At 44.8% G+C, this 18,505-nt stretch overlaps 1 protein-coding gene across 1 annotated transcript in view; it reads right to left on the reverse strand.

Annotated features, from left to right (window-relative positions):
- Positions 1-18,505, reverse strand: part of RAB9A (RAB9A, member RAS oncogene family) — a 41,568-nt gene that overhangs the window by 8,485 nt on the left and 14,578 nt on the right. The window contains exons 2-3 of the mRNA XM_085884947.1: positions 14,296-14,469; positions 12,939-13,152 (exon numbers count right to left, since the gene is read on the reverse strand). Of these exons, the coding sequence (XP_085741073.1) occupies positions 12,939-13,152; positions 14,296-14,469 (388 nt within the window). The remainder of the gene's footprint in view (positions 1-12,938; positions 13,153-14,295; positions 14,470-18,505) is intronic.

Here is an 18,505-nt window from a genome sequence, read left to right on the forward strand (position 1 = left end):
TACGCACACACCCAAGAAATGATGGCAGAGGCCTTTAATAACGAGCTCCAGCTCGGAGGACAGATGAGCTGAAACTCAGAGCCTATCTCGAACCTCTCCACCTCGTGTGGTCTTCAAGTTGTTCGGACCAGGGCTCCAGCGAGAGTGAGCTGGATCCAATCGCCGTGAGCTGCGATCCTTCCCGAGCTCCCGCGAATCCTCCTGCGCTTCTCAACACGTGCTGGTGAGAAGAGGCGCCGATCCTTCCCGTCGATGAGTTGCTTCCCCGAGGAACCACCTCCTGCGCTTCTCAACACGTGCTGGTGAGACGAGGCGCCAATCCTTCCCATCGATTCCCTGAGGAACCACCTCCAAGAAGAGGTCGATGAGTCGCACCAAGCCGGGAACCAAAATGGAGAACAAAGAGCTCCACGAACCAAGAAGAAGAAGAATCCACCACTCGCAGCTCGAGCCGAGCGACCAGCTCAACTTCCTTCCAAGCAAAGCAGCTTGAAGCAAAAAGCTCTCCCAAGCTAAGCAGAAGCCGAAGCTCATGGAACCATCAAAGCAAAAAGCCTCCTCTCGAGCCAGGCCACAGCCGAAGCAAAAAGCTTCCGAAGGCCTCAACCCTAACCCAAGCCGAACAGGACCCGAAGGTCTGCTGAGCGACTACTCTCTGCCGAAGCAAAAAGCTTACTACTCCAACTCCCCCACGAACAAAAGAAAAGATCTCCTCTCATCCTTCTCCCGCCCTTCCCCCGCTCCTGGCGTGACTCATGACTCATGCCCTCATGCTCCATCCCCCGCTCAGCCACGGGTGGGACGGAGTTGTTGAGATCATGAGTCAAGGGACGGCAGGGTGGGTCTCCCTCTTCGTGGAAGAGGGGGAGGGATGTCTCCATTGTTCGTTCCCTAACTATTAAGTCAATCCACAGCGCATCTAAATCGATTTCTGAATATTTAAACAATGAAAGGTGAACTATCTAGGGAACAAGCACTTATCGACATAGCTGACTCAAGGAACCTGCATGTTGTGTGCAATCGAATTCCCAAATTCGTAACATACATATATATATATATATATATATACATATATACATACATACATACATATATATATATATATATATATATATATATACATACATACATATATATATATATATATATATATATATATATACATATACCGGGCGCAGTGGCGTGCGCCTGGAATCAGACTACTCAGAAGCTTGGGTTGGAGGATCGCTTGAGGACGGGTGCTCTGTGCTGGGCCGTGCTATGAGAGGGTGTAGGGCAGCAGTGTCCCTGGAATCATGGCGAAACCCAATCCTTATCCCTGTCTCGTAAGAGGCAACCAGGGTTGCGTCAGGAAGGGCATCCGGCGTAAAACCTGTGCCAAATCAGTATGCGGATCATAACGGATGATCCGCTGTGGCGACCCCTAATGGGAGTAGCCGAAAGACGAACAACAAATATATATATATATATATATATATATATATATATATATATATATATATATATATATATATATATATATATACATATACATATACATATACATATACAGTAGACTAGGCGTAAGTCGTCACCATCAGGACCGAGAAAAAAGTGACTACTTAGAAATGTGACGACTTATGCATATGCGAACATTCATGATGACTGTGGGGTGAAGGATGAAGTTGTGCGTGGCCTGGACACGTATGTGTGAGAGCCGACTATTGTACCAAAAGGAAAACAATCCTTGAGGCATAGGTGGGGGTTCATTGGTGAGTTGGAAAGTGATTAAGCAAAGATGGAATTCATGAATCAGTTTATCAAAAGTAAAGATAATGAACAACTGTAAGACAACAACTTCGCCTGCTTATCACCATGATGGGATTGACCAACGAACCCCAGAGACTTTTCTGGCAGCATCTGCCAGAAAAGCCCAGTCTCATCGGCATTGTACACGTCCCGAGGCTGATACCTTTCCAAGATGTCTTTCAATTTGCCATCCTTCCAGTCGTGCACCACTGCCGAATCCACGCTGCCTGATTTGCCGCACTTCTTGACCTTGCCGATTCCCCACCTCACTTTGAATCTGTCTATCCAGTGTATCGGCAAGGTCTCGGCATCATCATGCCCGATGTCCGCAGTGAATTTACGTGCCTTCAGCAGCAACATTTCACCGTCCAACCGAATATTTGGCTGAGCCGACATTTGCCGAAACCAGATGATGAGCGAGTCATCGACATCTTCAAAGGACACACGTTTCACACTTACCACCGGCCTCGCGATCTTCTCCACTTGTCCAAACATCGTGCCCTTATTCTTCAAGATATCGTTCAATGTCTGCCGTTTGATGTCCAACTTCTCAGCTATGGCTGTTTTCTTCATCAGTGGGTTTGCCTCGCAAAACTGGATAATGTCGTATCTTTCTTGGTAGGTTTTAGTTGTAAGCTTACGCTTAGTCGCCATTGTCCTGCCTGCAGTGCGATCAACGTGTGTACGCAGTTATAAATAGCCTATCACTGGCGGTGTAAACCAATGAGCGAGCATCACGATTCCATGAATTCGGGCTTCTCACGAGGCAGCAGTTCCGTGTGACGAGTTAGGAGTGGTAATTTACTTGAGTTTCCATTACGTGGGAACGGACAACATCTGACGACTTAGAGATGACCACTTACAGAGGGATGACCCTTTATTCATAGGGACTTAACATGAGATAAATTCGGTACTTTTTGACGCTGCCGACTTAGGTGACGTGACGAGTTACACGCTGCCCACTTACGCCTAGTCTACTATATATATATATATATATATATATATATATATATATATATATATATATATATATATATATATATATATATATATATATATATATATATATATATATATATATATAAATAAATAAATATCAGCAGTGGGATCCTCCTGTGTCTCCTACCATAGAACCCCCTTTCATCGAGTTGGCGACAGATAGTGTGAAACTGTCGTACCTTGTGTCTGAAGGTCAGATTGAATCTGTTTGGCAGTTGATCGAGGTGCTTTTTCCACCATTCGAACAATCCTTCGCTGCAATCTTTGATGAAGTTTTCTCTTGCAGCCATGTCCAAGGAGGTTGGCTATAGTGCCATGGGCCTTAAACTTCCTGATAATTGTGTACGGTGGACACAGGAACATCAAGTTCTCTGGAGATGGACTTGTAGCCTTGAGATTGTCCATGCTTGGCTGCAGTCTTGTGTTGGACATCCTCAGACAATTTTCTGGTTTTCTTTCTTTTCTCCATGCTCATTGCAGTACACACAGTGACACTAAACAGCAGAATGGCTCCTTTTCTCCATTCAAACTGTATGAATGAGTGGTTTTTATATTGCAGGCACCTGCAACTCACCACAGGTGAGTTCAATTCCAAAGTAAAGGAAAATCACCTGCTTGAAATCTAATAATTTCTAACAACTTCTAAAAAGTGTCAATAATATTGTTTGGGCCATTTTAGGATTTGTGTGTGGAATGAGCTAAGATTGTCGTTTTTTCAGCTTTTTTTTTGTTTTGTTCCACTGCAAACCAAATAAATACATATGTGGATACAAGAAGATTTTTTTTATTTCAACAATTTTTTGGAAGAAATGGTGCATTATATGAAAAAAAGTGCAAGGGTACCAATATTTTTGGCCACAACTGTATCTAAAAGCAAATTCACAAGACAGCACAATGTTTATTATGAGTGTTTAGGAGGAGCAAAACGAAAATTTGCAAGAATAGTAAGCATGATAGTGAGCGAGATAATGGTGAAAACGTTCCATAAAACCTTGATTGATGACCAACTGAAATGTAGATAAGCCGGCATTTTGGAATGACCAACCTGAAGGATCTGACAGAAAAGGAGGTGGGTTTGATGTTTCCTCCAAAAAAAATAATAATAATAACTTGCTTTGTAAATGCCAGTGTATGGTTGTCTTGGAGGAACATCACACAATTGTGATAATCACATGGTATTTGCACGGAGAAAGCTCCTTGGAGGCAGGTCTGGCTTAAAAAAAAAAAACTTACATTTTGCCAGAAGGTGTGTGCCTGACACCAACCTTACTCACATCACTAATATAAACTTCCATTTAATGCGACAACTTCAAAATCCAAATAGAAAGTAGAATTTGATGCAAATGCATGGATGAATATGCTTCCACCCATATTGGACGTCAACCCACTGTTACGTTTGGTCTGAAAAGGTCACATGCAATAATGAGAGGGAGAGAAATAAAATATATATGTATATACCAATCTATAATTCCAGCAGTGTGTGTATGTGTATGTGTATGTGTATGTGTATGTGTATGTGTATGTGTATGTGTATGTGTATGTGTATGTGTATGTGTATGTGTATGTGTATGTGTATGTGTATGTGTATGTGTATGTGTATGTGTATGTGTATGTGTATGTGTATGTGTATGTGTGTGTGTATGTGTGTGTGTGTGTGTGTGTGTGTGTGACCGCTGTTTCTCGACAACCACTGGTCCAGTCTAATTGAAACTTGCCAGGTATATTGCTGGGGACCGGAGGATGTGCCTTTTCAAGGTTTGATATTAATCAGACAAGTGCCTCCCAAGTTATGGCCATTTATTTACCAAACCAATGACAGGACACGTTGTTGCGTGGGCGTGGCCGATGGGGAAGGGAAGCTCAGTTGCGTTCCCCATTACGGGTTACAATGTACAGGCTTCCGGCCAGTGATGACTTCGTGTATTCTAATAATTTCTCGATTTCTTATGCGCATTTATAGATAAACACAATGCCCCAAGTTATGATCGTTTTCATATTAGACGGTGCATACATTTCGGTAACATCAGAGTGAGCTGGCGTGCTCCGAACCAGGAAGTAAAATATTTTTCTCTCTTCTCTTCTCTTTTTGTTTTTCCTTGCGATGACATTGCGAAAAGGCAAAACACGTTGGCGCTAATTGAATAATTGGGTATAGTATTAAAACTAAATTGCGAATAATCGTAACTGCGAATAATATGCGAACTTCCGGGCCACGCACGTACGGGCACGCGAGAGCGAAGAAACGGCCTGTGTGGTTGTTGTTTCTTGCTCGCGGTTTGGCTATTTATTTATTAAAATTTTTAATTTTTTTTTTTTGTTGTTACAGGCACGTACAAGTATTTACAAGTTGAAGAGAGATATCAGATGCTAACTTGAGTAAGGGTCTGTAAAAAAGATGATAAAAGGGCAAATGATGTTTGGCCTATCAAATCCAAAATTGAATCAGTTGATCTTGGTATGACGGTCCACACTTATGCCACGTTTGGTTGAAATCTCTTCAGTGGGTCACAAGTTATTATGGTACAAAGATTATTTTCAATTAAAGGTCATATATGCTTTCACCTTTTGAACCCAAAATAGAATCAGTTCATCTTGTACAATGTTTGGTTAAAATATTGTTGTGGTTGACGAAATTCGCAAACCACCATTCAGGTCCCTTAGGTGAGATATCTCTGTAAGTATCTGTGTAGTTAGGCCCAAACCCGTTGTTTAGAGGGAATAAATGTCATTCATTCGGGCTGCGACCCCTCTAGATAGCCGTTTTTCTTTTACTGTCTTTATTTTGGACCAGCCGCCATTACTACCATTACTACCACCACCAACCACATCTCAACAGCCATCACACAACAACCACCAACCGCAACGCCGCTTCACAACAACAACCACGACCTTTACCATCACAACTCGCCCTCGCAACCATCGCATCACCACCATTCCCGCGCCGCTTGTGGGCACCGATACTGGACTCGTGCAGGGCGCGCACCGAGCAGCGGGTGCAGAGGCACCAGCCTTTCCGAGGCAATCGGATCAAAAACGACTCACGCCCACTTCTGTTCCGTCCTATCGGCGAGCGTGGGGCGATTTGGCCCCGCCTCCAGGTGCGTCGGAGTGTGGTCGCTATATGCAGATTCGCGGATCAAAAAGCATTCACGCCCACTTTTCTTCTGTCCAATGGGGAGCCAGATAGAGGTAAAGGGTCGAAGGTGAAGGAGCGAGGCCACGGGGGCTTTAAAGGGCCGCGTTCGCTCACCAAACAGGGCAGTTCGGAGTTGAGTTGGGAAGAGCCAGTCAAGAGAGGAGTCGGAGAAGGCAGTTGGACGGAGCTGTGGAGAGTTGGAGAGGTGGCGGCGGCGAAGGCAGTCGAGGGGGTGCTCGTGTCAGAGTCGGGGAGCTGCAGAGAGGAGAGGTCGGCAACGCGACCGAGGTCGTGGTGGAGACGCTCGTCGCGGGACCCGAGCCAGGGAGATATCCTCCTTCCCCCGAGCATCAACAACCCCCTCCTGTTTCCCCCCCGCGCTGAGATAGTGCGAGAAGGGGGCCCCGTTCCCACCCCATTCCAGAACTGTCCGCGAGGACCGCGGAGTCGGGGCGCCACCGCCATTTTGCGGCTCATCAGACGGGTAGGCCCGACGCAGTCTCGGCCCCAGGCCCGTCTGCCCCCATCACCCTAGAGGGTGGTCCTTTTCTTTTGCTTTGAGTATATGTGTTGTCGGCGCCGTCTGTGAAGTAAAACTGTATAAGTGTTGCCGTGTGTTCGGTAGTCGGTGGTATATCTGCATTGTGTTTTGCTTTTACATTTGCTTTTTGTGTATTATTGTGTGTTTCTTCTTTTACATTTGCTTTTGGTGTAATTGTATATGTGTGCTTTCCGTTCATCGCGAAATAAATGTGCTTTATGTTGAACTGTTTTCCCGTTTCGCTTCGTCTTTTCCTTTATTGAATCTCCATCTTACTTCACGTAAAGGGTTGGTCGTGGGCTAAAACGCCCGACAATTAATCGAACCGTCCAGGTTGACGATAACACCACTCGGTTATCCCGATAGTACGGAACGGGTCGCTTAAAGTGGCCCGTGTCCGAAGTCGACCTGCGGCGAGGTGCGATCGCCCGGTCTACCCTCCGTGTGGGTACTTAGGTAGGTCGAAGTTGGCGAGCAACCCTATCCCACGCGGGGGGCCGATTGGCACGATCGTGGTGAGGCCGAAAGGCCCACCCGTGACTAGTTCCCGGCGTTAGTCCGAGAGGGTCACGACGGGATTGTCCGTCCGGTGGGCGACGTGCCGCGATTCGAGTTACGTGGCCGTTCGCACGCCGGCGGGCGCGAATCCGCAACAATATGTTCAGTGGTTCACAAGCTAGCACAGTAACAAAGGGCACAGATAAGTCAACACCAGCGATGCTTGAATTCTCACCGAGTGAATCCACATTCTCTGCAACATCGGCAAACTTTACACACACACCATTTTGGGTCAGCAATAATCAAGCCAATTGCTCTATGTGACCTCCCAGATAAATGGAACATTAAAAAAACACCACATTTTGAACTGTAAATTGTTTCTGGAAAACTTTGTACTTGAATATTGTGGAGATAACTTTTCAAACATCTCAATGCTGATGGGATAGCATAGCATAAACAAGGGTCACAACTGTACCAGGGGCGTTCCATGTCAAGTGTACACATTTTTCAGCGAAATTTTGATACATCGTCCCAGATTTCACGCTTTTTTTGTGCAAGTGTTTGTATCCATGGTAAAACATTATCTGTCAATTTTCAGACCTGGGGGCCCATTGGGGCCCATTTTAGGGCCCCCCCAAATTTGGGCGTCCCTGGTTGACCCACAATCTTTCAGTGGCCATATGACAGGTTGAAGTGGTCCAATTTGGATGATCTTGGTATCAAAATGCTCATAAAAGCGAGATCTTTCGAATCACGTAAAGTAAAATCACTCCGAAACAGTAATTCAAAAAGTTATAGTTTTGGGCGCCCTTTGACCTTGGGCCCCCGCCCCCCCCCCAGCCAAACCGATGATCCCGATTTTTTCGTACTCCTTCATATACTCCAACACAGCATAAATTAAAATGGGATCTCAATGGGTTCAAGTGTGATGATGGTTTTATTGTTCATGGTCCACATATCACCAATTCTTGATTCGACATTGGGCGACGTTTGCAGTCATCGTTCCAATGACGTCACCTGCTGGCAGGCGACTTTATGTCTGAAATTGACAATCATCATCTGTGGAATATATATATAGCATCATTTGCGAAAAATTATTCTGCCTATTGTGTCTACTGATGTTTCAGTGTACATTTTTTGTATAACCATCATCGAATTAAGTTATAAATGGGCTAATCTCAGTTTTTGCATATTTTGCAGTAAGCATGGCGACTGAAGATCGAAAATACTGTTGCGATCCGTTCAGCTGCCATAAAACGAAACAACGAAAAGATCTTCACAATGTGTCAAATGATATGTTGATGAAATTTTCTTCAAAGGTGAAAAAAGATGACAGACTTTGTACTTCGTGCAGAAAAAAAACTCAGTTGTCACCAGAGCGTATTGAAGAATCATCTTCGACCAGTTTGAAATTATCATCAGAAGGTACTATCAAAGGCATTGCAGAATCTATTGACAGATGAGGACGAGGAGGTTTTTGAGCGAGAAGCAGAAGTTGACCTATTAAACCAGTCGTTATCGACGATAGGCGAAAGCCCATTCGACAAACGAAAGGCGGAAAGGAACCCAGGGTATGTTCCTGAAAAGCGAAATAAAGTGGAAGATTCTGTGCGAAAGAAATTAGAACAAGTTGCTGGACCAAGCACTGCGGAGAAAACACAAAATACAATGTCAAAATGTGATGAAAACTGCATGCCAGAGGTGATCAAAAGCCTGAAAGAAAAATACGTTGTTTCGAGCCGTTCAGAGCAAATACGTATACTGACAATATTTGCTTGGAATATGAGCGAATTCAATTGCTCCCAAGGAATGGCTGTGCAAGCCAAAAATTTAGGGAAAGAAAATGGTATGCTATCGTCTCCAAACCCCAAACAGGGAAAAATATTGCCTGACGAAGTGAAATCCGCCATAACCGAATTTTAACGAAGTGATGAAGTCAGCCGAATAATGCCGGGAAAAAAGGAGTGTGGTGGTCAGGAATGAACATGGAAAAGACAAAATTCAAAAGCGCCTGGTACTAAACAATCTCAAGGAACTGTTTCAGAAATTCAAAGAGAAGAACCCTGGCTTGAAAGTTGGATTCGCGAAGTTCACCATGCTCCGTCCCTCGGAGTGTGTCCTGGCCGGTTCAGGCGGTACACACAGTGTATGTGTATGTACGATACATCAAAATGTGAAACTCATGATGTTTGGTTCCAAAATGCCACAGATAGCCGAACTTCCGAGCTATCATCATGTGATAGCATGCATAGTTTGTAACCCAGCACAACCGGCATGTTATTTCAGAACTTATGAAAGTTGCCCATCAATTGAAGACTTCAAAACCGAGCTACTGAGTGCTTATGAACTGGAGGATATTGATGAAATTCAGTTTAAATGGTGGACATCCTCCGACAGATCTGAACTGAGCTCCATGGTCCTGCCTTTGGAAGAATTCGTTAATCAATTCTGTGAACACGCGGTGAAATTCGTGAGACACTACTTCATTGCCAAGGCCCAATCTCAGTTTCTGAAAAATAAGAAAGACGAAATCGGTGAAGGAGAATGTCATTATTGGAGACTTCTCAGAGAACTATTCGTTTGTCGTACAGGATGCGGCCCAAGGATTCCATTGGAACTGCTCTCAAGCGACAATTCACCCCTGGGTTTACTGTTTCAAATCGGACGATGGCAAATTAAACCACGATTCGTTCACGATTATATCAGAATGCAATACTCACGACGTTGTCTCAGTCCACCTCCTCCAAAGAATGCTCATTGAACACTTGAAATCTAGCTTTGGAAATGTAAAGAAACTTTTCTATTTCTCAGACGTTTGCGCTGGCCAATACAAGAATTGCAAAGCCTTCATAAACCTATGTCGTCACAAATCAGAGTATGGTATTGATGCATAATGGCATTTTTTTGCCACAAGTCATGGCAAGGGCCCTTCAGATGGCGTGGGAGGTACAGTCAAACGAGAAGCAACATGTGAAAGCCTGCGTAGACCTTACGACAGTCAAATTATTTCTCCAAAAGATCTTTTTGCCTTTGCTGAAAATGGTTTGAATGAAATGAAGTTCGGTTACGGGACCCAAGAGGCGTATGACGAGGAAGAACGAAATCTAGAAGAAAGGTTAAAAACGGCCAAAACCAGAGCTGGAACTCAAAAACTTAATGCTTTCATCCCTATTTCTGAAACTGATCTTCAAGTACGCAAATTCAGCCTTAGCGAGGATCACCGTATCGAGTCAGCTATTTCAAAATCTACACCAACTTTTAACGGGAAACTCTCAGGTTATGTCACAGTGCACTATGATGGAAAATGGTGGCTTGCCTGCATCATGGAAGTCTTTCAGGACACTCATGAAGTGAAAGTGAATTTTCTTCATCCAAACGGGCCCGCAAATAGTTTATTTTTTCTCACATTGAAGATCACTGCCTTTTAGACATTTCTGATATACTTCTTTCCGTAGAACCAAAAACTGCTACAGGTGGAACATCCACAATCAGTAAAAAAGAAACACAGATGTCAAAAAAATCCTGAGCATAATATTGTTACGGTTGTGGAAATTCACAGAGCACCATACAGGTCCTTTCGATCAGTTATGTCAATAAGTACGTGTTCAGATAGATTTCCCCACCGTCGTCTAGCGGGTTTTATTCGTGGCACAGGGCTGTGATCTTTGAGGTAGTGTTTTCTTTTGCTATCTTTATTCTGCACCAACCGCTTCGCAACAACCACCTCCACCACCAACATCGCTCTCATCAACCATCTCCACAACGACCACCACGACATCCCCTCACCACCTACGCCACGAACAGCAACACCTCACCTTCATCTCCATTGCGCCGCCATCTTTGCGCCAGCCACGGCGAATTCCCCATGAACAACACCTCTGACACCAGACGCGGGGACTCCTTTGTTGGGGCGAGGGTTGATGATTTCACCCACGTCCGCTCTCTCCGAGCTTCGCGACAATTCAGATCAAAAGATCAAAAGGGGCAGAGCCAGCAGGGGGTCAGAGGTGAGAGATCGGAGATCAAAACTTCGCCTCACGGACCCAATACAAGGGCGCGCAGTTGTGTGGAACCGCGTTGGGAGCTGGGTCAGTCTGGAGTCTGGAATCTGCAGTCGGTGAGGATCTGGAGAGAGCGGAGGAGACTGGAGCTAGGAGCGCGGCCTGCCGTGCCGTGCCGAACAGTGGGTCGCTGGAGAGAGGCCGGAGAGGAGTCGCCAACCAGCGGCACAATGGTCCAAGGTGATCGGGCCCCGGGACAGTCCAAATGACGCTGAGGAACGGGCGGGCTCTTAAGAGAGCATCAACTCTGAAAGAGCAAAGGCCCGTTCGTTCATCTGAGGCGTTATCAACTAGGCCCAATCGACGGGGCCGCACGACGAGGCCTGGGCCGAGCCGCGTCACGCCAGCTGCCGTGTGGACGTCGAGGGGCGCACAGCGAGTCGCCACGAAGGCGACAGGTAACCAGCGCGGTCTCTCGGAGCTTTTGCGGTCTCCACAACTCCGTGACTTATAAAGACCCACGAGGTCGAGTTCTGCCCCCTTGCCTGCTCTGGGGTTTTCCTTTGCATGAATGATGTGGCGCCAAGTCCGTTAATTAGAACTGTTAAGTGCATGTAAATAAATAATAATAGAATGGCTGTAGGCTTTGTTACTCGTGTTTTGTCCCATATGTGCATTGGTTGCATACATGACTGCATGATTGCATATGTGCATTGGTTGTATACATGACTGCATGATTGCATGATTGCATACGTGCATTGGTTGCATGGATGTCTGCTTACGGGTGTGAAATAAATGTCATGGTTTAAATGTTCACCCGTTTGTTGCATCCTTTCCCTCATTGAACTGCCATAATTGAGTTCGGAATACTAGCTGGTTGTTAATAACTGATAAGAGAATCGGATCCGGTGGGGCTTGGCGATATGCACCGCTCCGCAAATCGCAAACGGAGCGAGCTGATAAGCCGCTCGTTTCCAAGCAGGTCCCGTCGAGGTGTAAATCCCCGGCATTTCTGTCAGCGCGCATAATTCGGTAAATCGACAATTCGGCGCTCAGACCCTGTCGCGCGTGAACAGAATAGCTGGCTGATTTTCGGTGTGATTAAAGATACACCCGTAGCTGGATTTCGTCGTTGATCCAAAAGCTGCGACGAGGTTTGTCAGTTCGTTGGGTGAGAGCGGCCGCCATTGGCTGGAAGCGGTCGCCCGCACGCCGATGGGCGGGAAACCACAACAATATGCATGGAAAAACTCGAACTCGTACTAGTATCGCTTCCAGTTCCTGCATGTGCATGTGGAAAAATTATGTACAATATACTGATATAGTGTATTGGAAATCTTGTGTTCAAATATTGTGCTATGTATTGTGGCGTATTGTGTGTCCAGCACCAGAGTCTCCGAACAATAAAACCATAATCACACTTGAACCCATTGAGATCCCATTTTCATTTATGCTGAGGTGTTGAAGTATATGAAGGGGTATTCTCACACGAAAAAAATCGGGACCATCAGTTTGGCTGGGGAGCGGGGGCCTAAGGTCAAAGGGCGCCCCAAACTATAACTTTTTGAATCACTGTTTGAGTGATTTTACTTTACGTGATTCAAAAGATCTCGCTTTTACGAGCATTTTGATACAAAGATCAGCCAAATCGGACCACTACAACCTGTGATTATGGCCTCTGGAAGACTGTGGGGCAGCCGGGGGCACGCAAATTTGGGGGGCCCCTAAAATGGGCCCACAGGTCTAAAAGTTGGTATTTCGAGTTTTTTCACTGAAGTGAATAAATGACCAACATATGAGAAGAAAATGAGGTATTAGTGTCGGGAGGGTGTGCACACTTGACATGGAATGCCCCACAAACTCAAAATATCAGCATTCATGTTCTTGTGTGCCAGATCTGCTTCCTGTATGCATCTCATACCTATATCCTGACTGGATTTGTATTTTTTATCCTTACAATAACTCACATGCATACCTTGTTCCCAAGAAGTACAAAAGGGAAGGAGTCTGGGCAGGTCACATCTGCGTAACGGTTGAACTCGTACGTCCAGCAGTTTAGGCTGTGAAAACTGTGTGGATCATCAACAGCAAAGGTGAGCATGCAGCAGTCAGCTCCACGGTAGAAAGGGGTGCGCAGGCTGCGGAACCTCTCCTGCCCTGCAGTGTCCCAAATCTGCATAGTCACATGCCTGCCAAATTAAAGATAAATACTATTAGTTATCAATAAGATCTTAGCTCATGGAAGAGCGAAGACATAGGATTAAAAAAAAATAAAATACAAGAGAACACAGACAGAGGGACAATGGGTCCACATATAAAAACAAAACAAACAGTTCTTGGGGGGAGAACAAACAGGAACCAGAAGGGAAGGGAAATCGCACTATTTTCACACAAGTAACCCACTCCCTGGTATACCCCGCACATGGAGGAAAATTTCAGGCACGGATAACCCGCACATGGGTATACCCCGTATGCCAGGGGTGTGTTCAGTCACGAAGTTTATTGTAAAGCATTCACCAAGTGGCTTAAGCACTCAAGCAAGCACTACATTCGAAACTGTTGATAAGGAACGGCTGGCTTGTTCACAAACGCGAGCAGGCTGTTTGGTGCTAGTGATAGCCCACCATGGAATATATATATATGCTGCATCACACCATTTAAATATCAATTGGGTATGGAAAAATAAATAAATAAATAAATTCCTGCAAAACAACAATGAATCAAGAAAAATAAGATTACTTGGATAATGGTTCCCAGACAAGTGATTTGTATTGAAAAACTCAGATCCTCAGAGATAAATGTCTTTAGGCTTAGATTGTGGTTTCTTCGTGAGTCAAAGTGGTCACCACAGATGCTCCACGAGAACGACTTTCAGAAGCTAAATATAACTTACCAGATGCCTTGTCCAACTTGCAGTTTGTTCCCAATCGTGTTAATAGTTTCACAAATTTGTTCCCACGTACTTGGTTGTGCTGTGTCGATTTTGAGTTAACTTAGGCCTCGGCTCGGGCACATGCTCATGAGTCTTAAGCCTTACAAGTTAATCTTCTCCCTTCTCCCATGCTCATTTTTATCATTCCTCTCTCTTTTCACACTCGCTCTCATTAACCCGACAAAACACAACCCTCTTACACAGTTTCTCCTTCCTCTTTCATTCCCGAACTTGTATCCAATTCCCCCCCCCTAATCAGTATGTTTCCTCCCCCCCTCCCCCCCTCTCCTCGCTCTTCCAAGAGCATAAATTTTATATGAAAATTTGTTCTACACCTGACAAAACAGAATAACACAAATCAACAGAACATTACGGCTTTTTTAATTTTCCAATTACGCACTTGCCATCGACCACCAATTCCTTGTTGAGGAACTCGACACCGATGGTGTGGAAGGAGTGGGCATCAAAGGTGTTGGAGACATAGCGGTTCATGAGAGAGCTTTTTCCCACACCACCATCACCTAGGAGTACAACCTTCAGCAATGCGGAGCGGTTTGCCATGTTGTCGCTCGGACTGGAAAGAAAAGGCACCATGCATCCCTTTCAATCGTTTGGTGTCAAGCCCATATTTTCTCGATTAAAGGCCTATTATTACATCCACTCATAATTATTCTCAGTTATAATTAATCATCCTGTGCCCCATACCATTTGAACCCAACTGGGATGTGAAAAAGGATGATAATAGTAATAATATTCACCATAGAAATAAAATTCATGGATTAGAGAAAGATAAAATATAACATCGGACAACATGACAACACGGGTCATACAAAGCCAGCTAAAGGCCCGGTCACACCTTGACGTTTTAGCCAACGTCTGCCGATTTTTGAATTTTTTTTCTAAAACGCTGGCACACGTTGAATACGTTATGGGTAAGTTTTGATAACATTGAGAGCACGCTGAAAAACACTGCCATACGTCGTTGTACGTTGGCTTTAAACGTTGTACTTTTTGGTTGTCCTCAAATTTTTTCATGCTTGAAATTTCACGACGTATGCCGCCGGCGTATGACTCACACGTTCCGCTACGCTGGCCACAGGTTGTATGCACGGTCTGCGATCGTTGACAGACGTCAACACATGCTACTTGTAAGTTAATCATAAGTTGAGACACGCCGAGGTAATGTTTAGCGTACCCGAAACTTATTTCTAACCTATGATTAACGTGTTGTTGGCACGTTACGCGATCGTTGCCACACATCGACAGACGTTACTTTTAAGTTACTCATAGGCTGAAAGACGTTGGTATAATGGATCGTCCTTGCGTCAGCGTCCACGGCCAGGACACTTATTTGCAGCATTCTTCAAACTTTTCTTCGACATGACGAGGATGTTCACACTTCGATGTCTAGCTTGGCTATGATTCCAATTGTCCATCGGCAGCGTCTATTTAAAATAGTCGAGTTTGAGCGTTTTAACACGTTCAGAAGAAACGCTTCAAATTTCAAATCCCCAGCGTCAAAAAACAAAGGCGAGTGACAGCAATTTAAATCGTTCATTGTAAACAATGAAAATAGTTGAGTGGTACCGTTTAAAAGTCGTTGAGTGCAAAAAAAAATCCAATTGTTGAGAGCAAGCATCTACATTCAATAGTGGGGTTTGAGCGATTTAGCACGTTCAATAGAAACGATTAAAATTTCCGAGCGCCAGCGTCAAAAAACAAAGGCGAGTGACAGCAATTTAAATCGTTCATTGTAAACAATGAAAATAGCTGAGTGATACCGTTTAAAAGTCGTTGAGTGTAAAAAAAAAATCCAATTGTTGAGCGCAAGCGTCTACTTTCAATAGTGGAGATGCAGCCATTTAAATCGTTGAGTTTATCATTTAAATCGTTAAACGCAAGGACGATCCATCATAACCCACACCCTCCCCCTCACACTCACCTACTACTAATACTAATACTGATACTGATACTGATACTGATACTGCTGACATGGACATTGACTCAAAAACACTGTTGGGTTCCCCTTTTATGAACACCATTTTTATATACCAATTCCCAAAACCGCTGGGAACACGTCTTTATATGGCAGTTGTAAGCTAGAAACACGTTCATTTATTTTTTTGTCGACCGGAAGACGTCATTGGAATACGTCTACATACGTCGATGTGTGTTGCGACTACGTAAAGAATTGGTTCAAAGCACGTCAAACATAAGTTAGAAATAAGTTTCGCGTAAAAAAGACATTACCGCGACGTGTTTCGACTTATGAGTAGCTTATAAGTAGCGTTTGTGGACGTGTGTAAAACTTATCCCCATCGCATGCGGAACGTGTGTCGTACGCCGAGTACGTCCTAAAATTTTGAACACGTTTAAAATTTCTTGACGTACTCTACTTACTACGACGTATGATAGCGTACTTTAGCGTTGTACTCACGTATACCAAACTTACTCATACCGTATTTGACGTGCCCCAACGTTTTAGACACATTTTTCTTAGGTCGGCATACGCTGGCAAGATCACCAAGGTGTGACCGCGATGTTGACACTTCCATTTCTACGGCAGTTATGATTCGAATCGTTGTGCATCAGCCTTTTAATAGGCTACGTCATGACATCGTCGGCGATGCGTGCAACGCGCTATGCCTAAGTTAGACTATCGTTGGGCATCGGTTGTGTAGGCCGACAACAGGTTCAGCATTCGTTGGTATAAGTTATCTATAACACAACGAAACGTTCTGTGTCCATTACCAATGCGTTATACATGAGACCAAGTCACTATGAATACGTCTGAATCTTTAAAAAAAACATCAAAAGTTCAACGTAAGCCAGCGTTTTAGATACATTTTAATACGTTGCCATCGCTGGCTAAAACGTCAAGGTGTGACCGGGCCTTAACCTAACTTCAACCAAAAATAAACACAAGAATAGAATGGCAAAGGTATCTGCCATAAAAGAGACCAGAGAGCTGATGTTTTAGGCATTAAGCTTCGTCAAAGAAAAAAAAAATTAATAAACCGGACTGAACAGTTTACATTTTGTATCCCACCGATGGGCCCGATCTGGATCCATACTTGAACCAAAATGTAATCGGCTTGTTCTTGTCCCCACTCGTCCACCAGATCTCATCCGAATCCATCCAAAACTTTTTGAGATATCGTGCTATATATTGTTTTTGGCCCAATCCCTCAATGGTGAAGAATCGCTAAAAAACAAACAAACAAAAAATCATAGTAGATCTTCACCAAACTCGAATCAGTTTGTCCTTGTCACACACCCAACCTGTCCACAAAATTTTGTCTGAATCCACCCACAACTTTGAGATATCCTGCTCCCGGACAGGCAAACAGACAGATGGACAGGCAGGGTGAAAACATAACCTCCGCCTTCCTCACAGCTCGGTGGCGGAGGTAACTATTCTGTGAAGAGCAAGAGTTCAGGGCAGTAGAGCGAGGCACCTCAGGGATCACTATTATTCATAATTTCTGCTGTTCCTTTTAAGTTTTGTCCTGATCCGTTCCATGCTTTTGCTCTTCATACAAAAAATAAATAAATAAATAAAACACTTGGAATTTATGGAGGCCTCACCTCAAATAGTGTCTAGTTTTGACTACAACATCATAGGAAGGACACAGCTGTCAGAGAGAGGGTGCAGCATGGATATACTAGATTGATCCCAAGCCTAGCATGACAAAGCTGAGGAGCGGCTGAAGGAGACAGGACCTTATACATTACAAAGGAGAGGATTACAAGGGGATTTGATAGAGATGTTGATGATACTGGTGGGGTCAGACAAAATAAGAATAGACAGTAATAGGATCAGGGACCAAAGCCTATGTGAGAATAAAGAACAGGATAGTTAGATCAGCGATAAGGCAGGAGTCTCAGTCAGGGTATTTAATGCATGGAATGGTCGGTCCTCCTCGTAAGGTAGTGGCAGCAGAAAGAGCAGATTAGTGAAATTAGAATTAGATAGGTACCTGGAAGCATTGCAGATCAAGGGGTATAGTTTATTGGCAGGATTTGGAGTTAGCTTTATGTGAACTAACGTGAGATAGGACTTTTTATATCTTCACTTTCACATGACAACACTCTGCTCGCGGCATTCTTCGCACACTCGCCAGCAAGCGCGCGCGTGGGCGGAGTCCAACATAGGCATGGCGTCCCTCTTTGGCCAATCGGTGAGGAGCGGGCGTCTCACCTGCCCAGTTTCCGACTCAGCACCATTACGCACGTGGCCAAAGGTGAGTGGAGCCACAAACACGTCCGATCGGGACTCCGCCCAGAAGGGTGGGAGTTGCCCCGTCTACCCTGGGCCTGTCCAATGGAGGACGGCCAGAGAATCTCGCGACCAATGAGGAGGCGAGTGGCCAGGAAAAGAAGCCCCTCCCTCCTGAGGAAAAAGAGTGGTTGTCTGGACCAGGGTTGGAGAGACGGTGTGCTCGTGGCAGGAGCGTTCGCCAAACGGAGATCGTGGCATTTTGCCGAGCAGCCAGTGATCGTGTGCGAGACATTTCTGGTGGGAGAGGACATTTTCAGTTCAGACATTTCCAACATGGCATCCAAAGCCAGTGAGCAGTTATCGACGAGGGTTCTGCAGACAGTCGTGG

The sequence above is a fragment of the Eptatretus burgeri genome, chromosome 6 (genome assembly GCF_056783735.1).
Source record: "Eptatretus burgeri isolate ZD-2024b chromosome 6, Ebu_testis_v1, whole genome shotgun sequence".
Classification (NCBI taxonomy): Eukaryota; Metazoa; Chordata; class Myxini; order Myxiniformes; family Myxinidae; genus Eptatretus; species Eptatretus burgeri.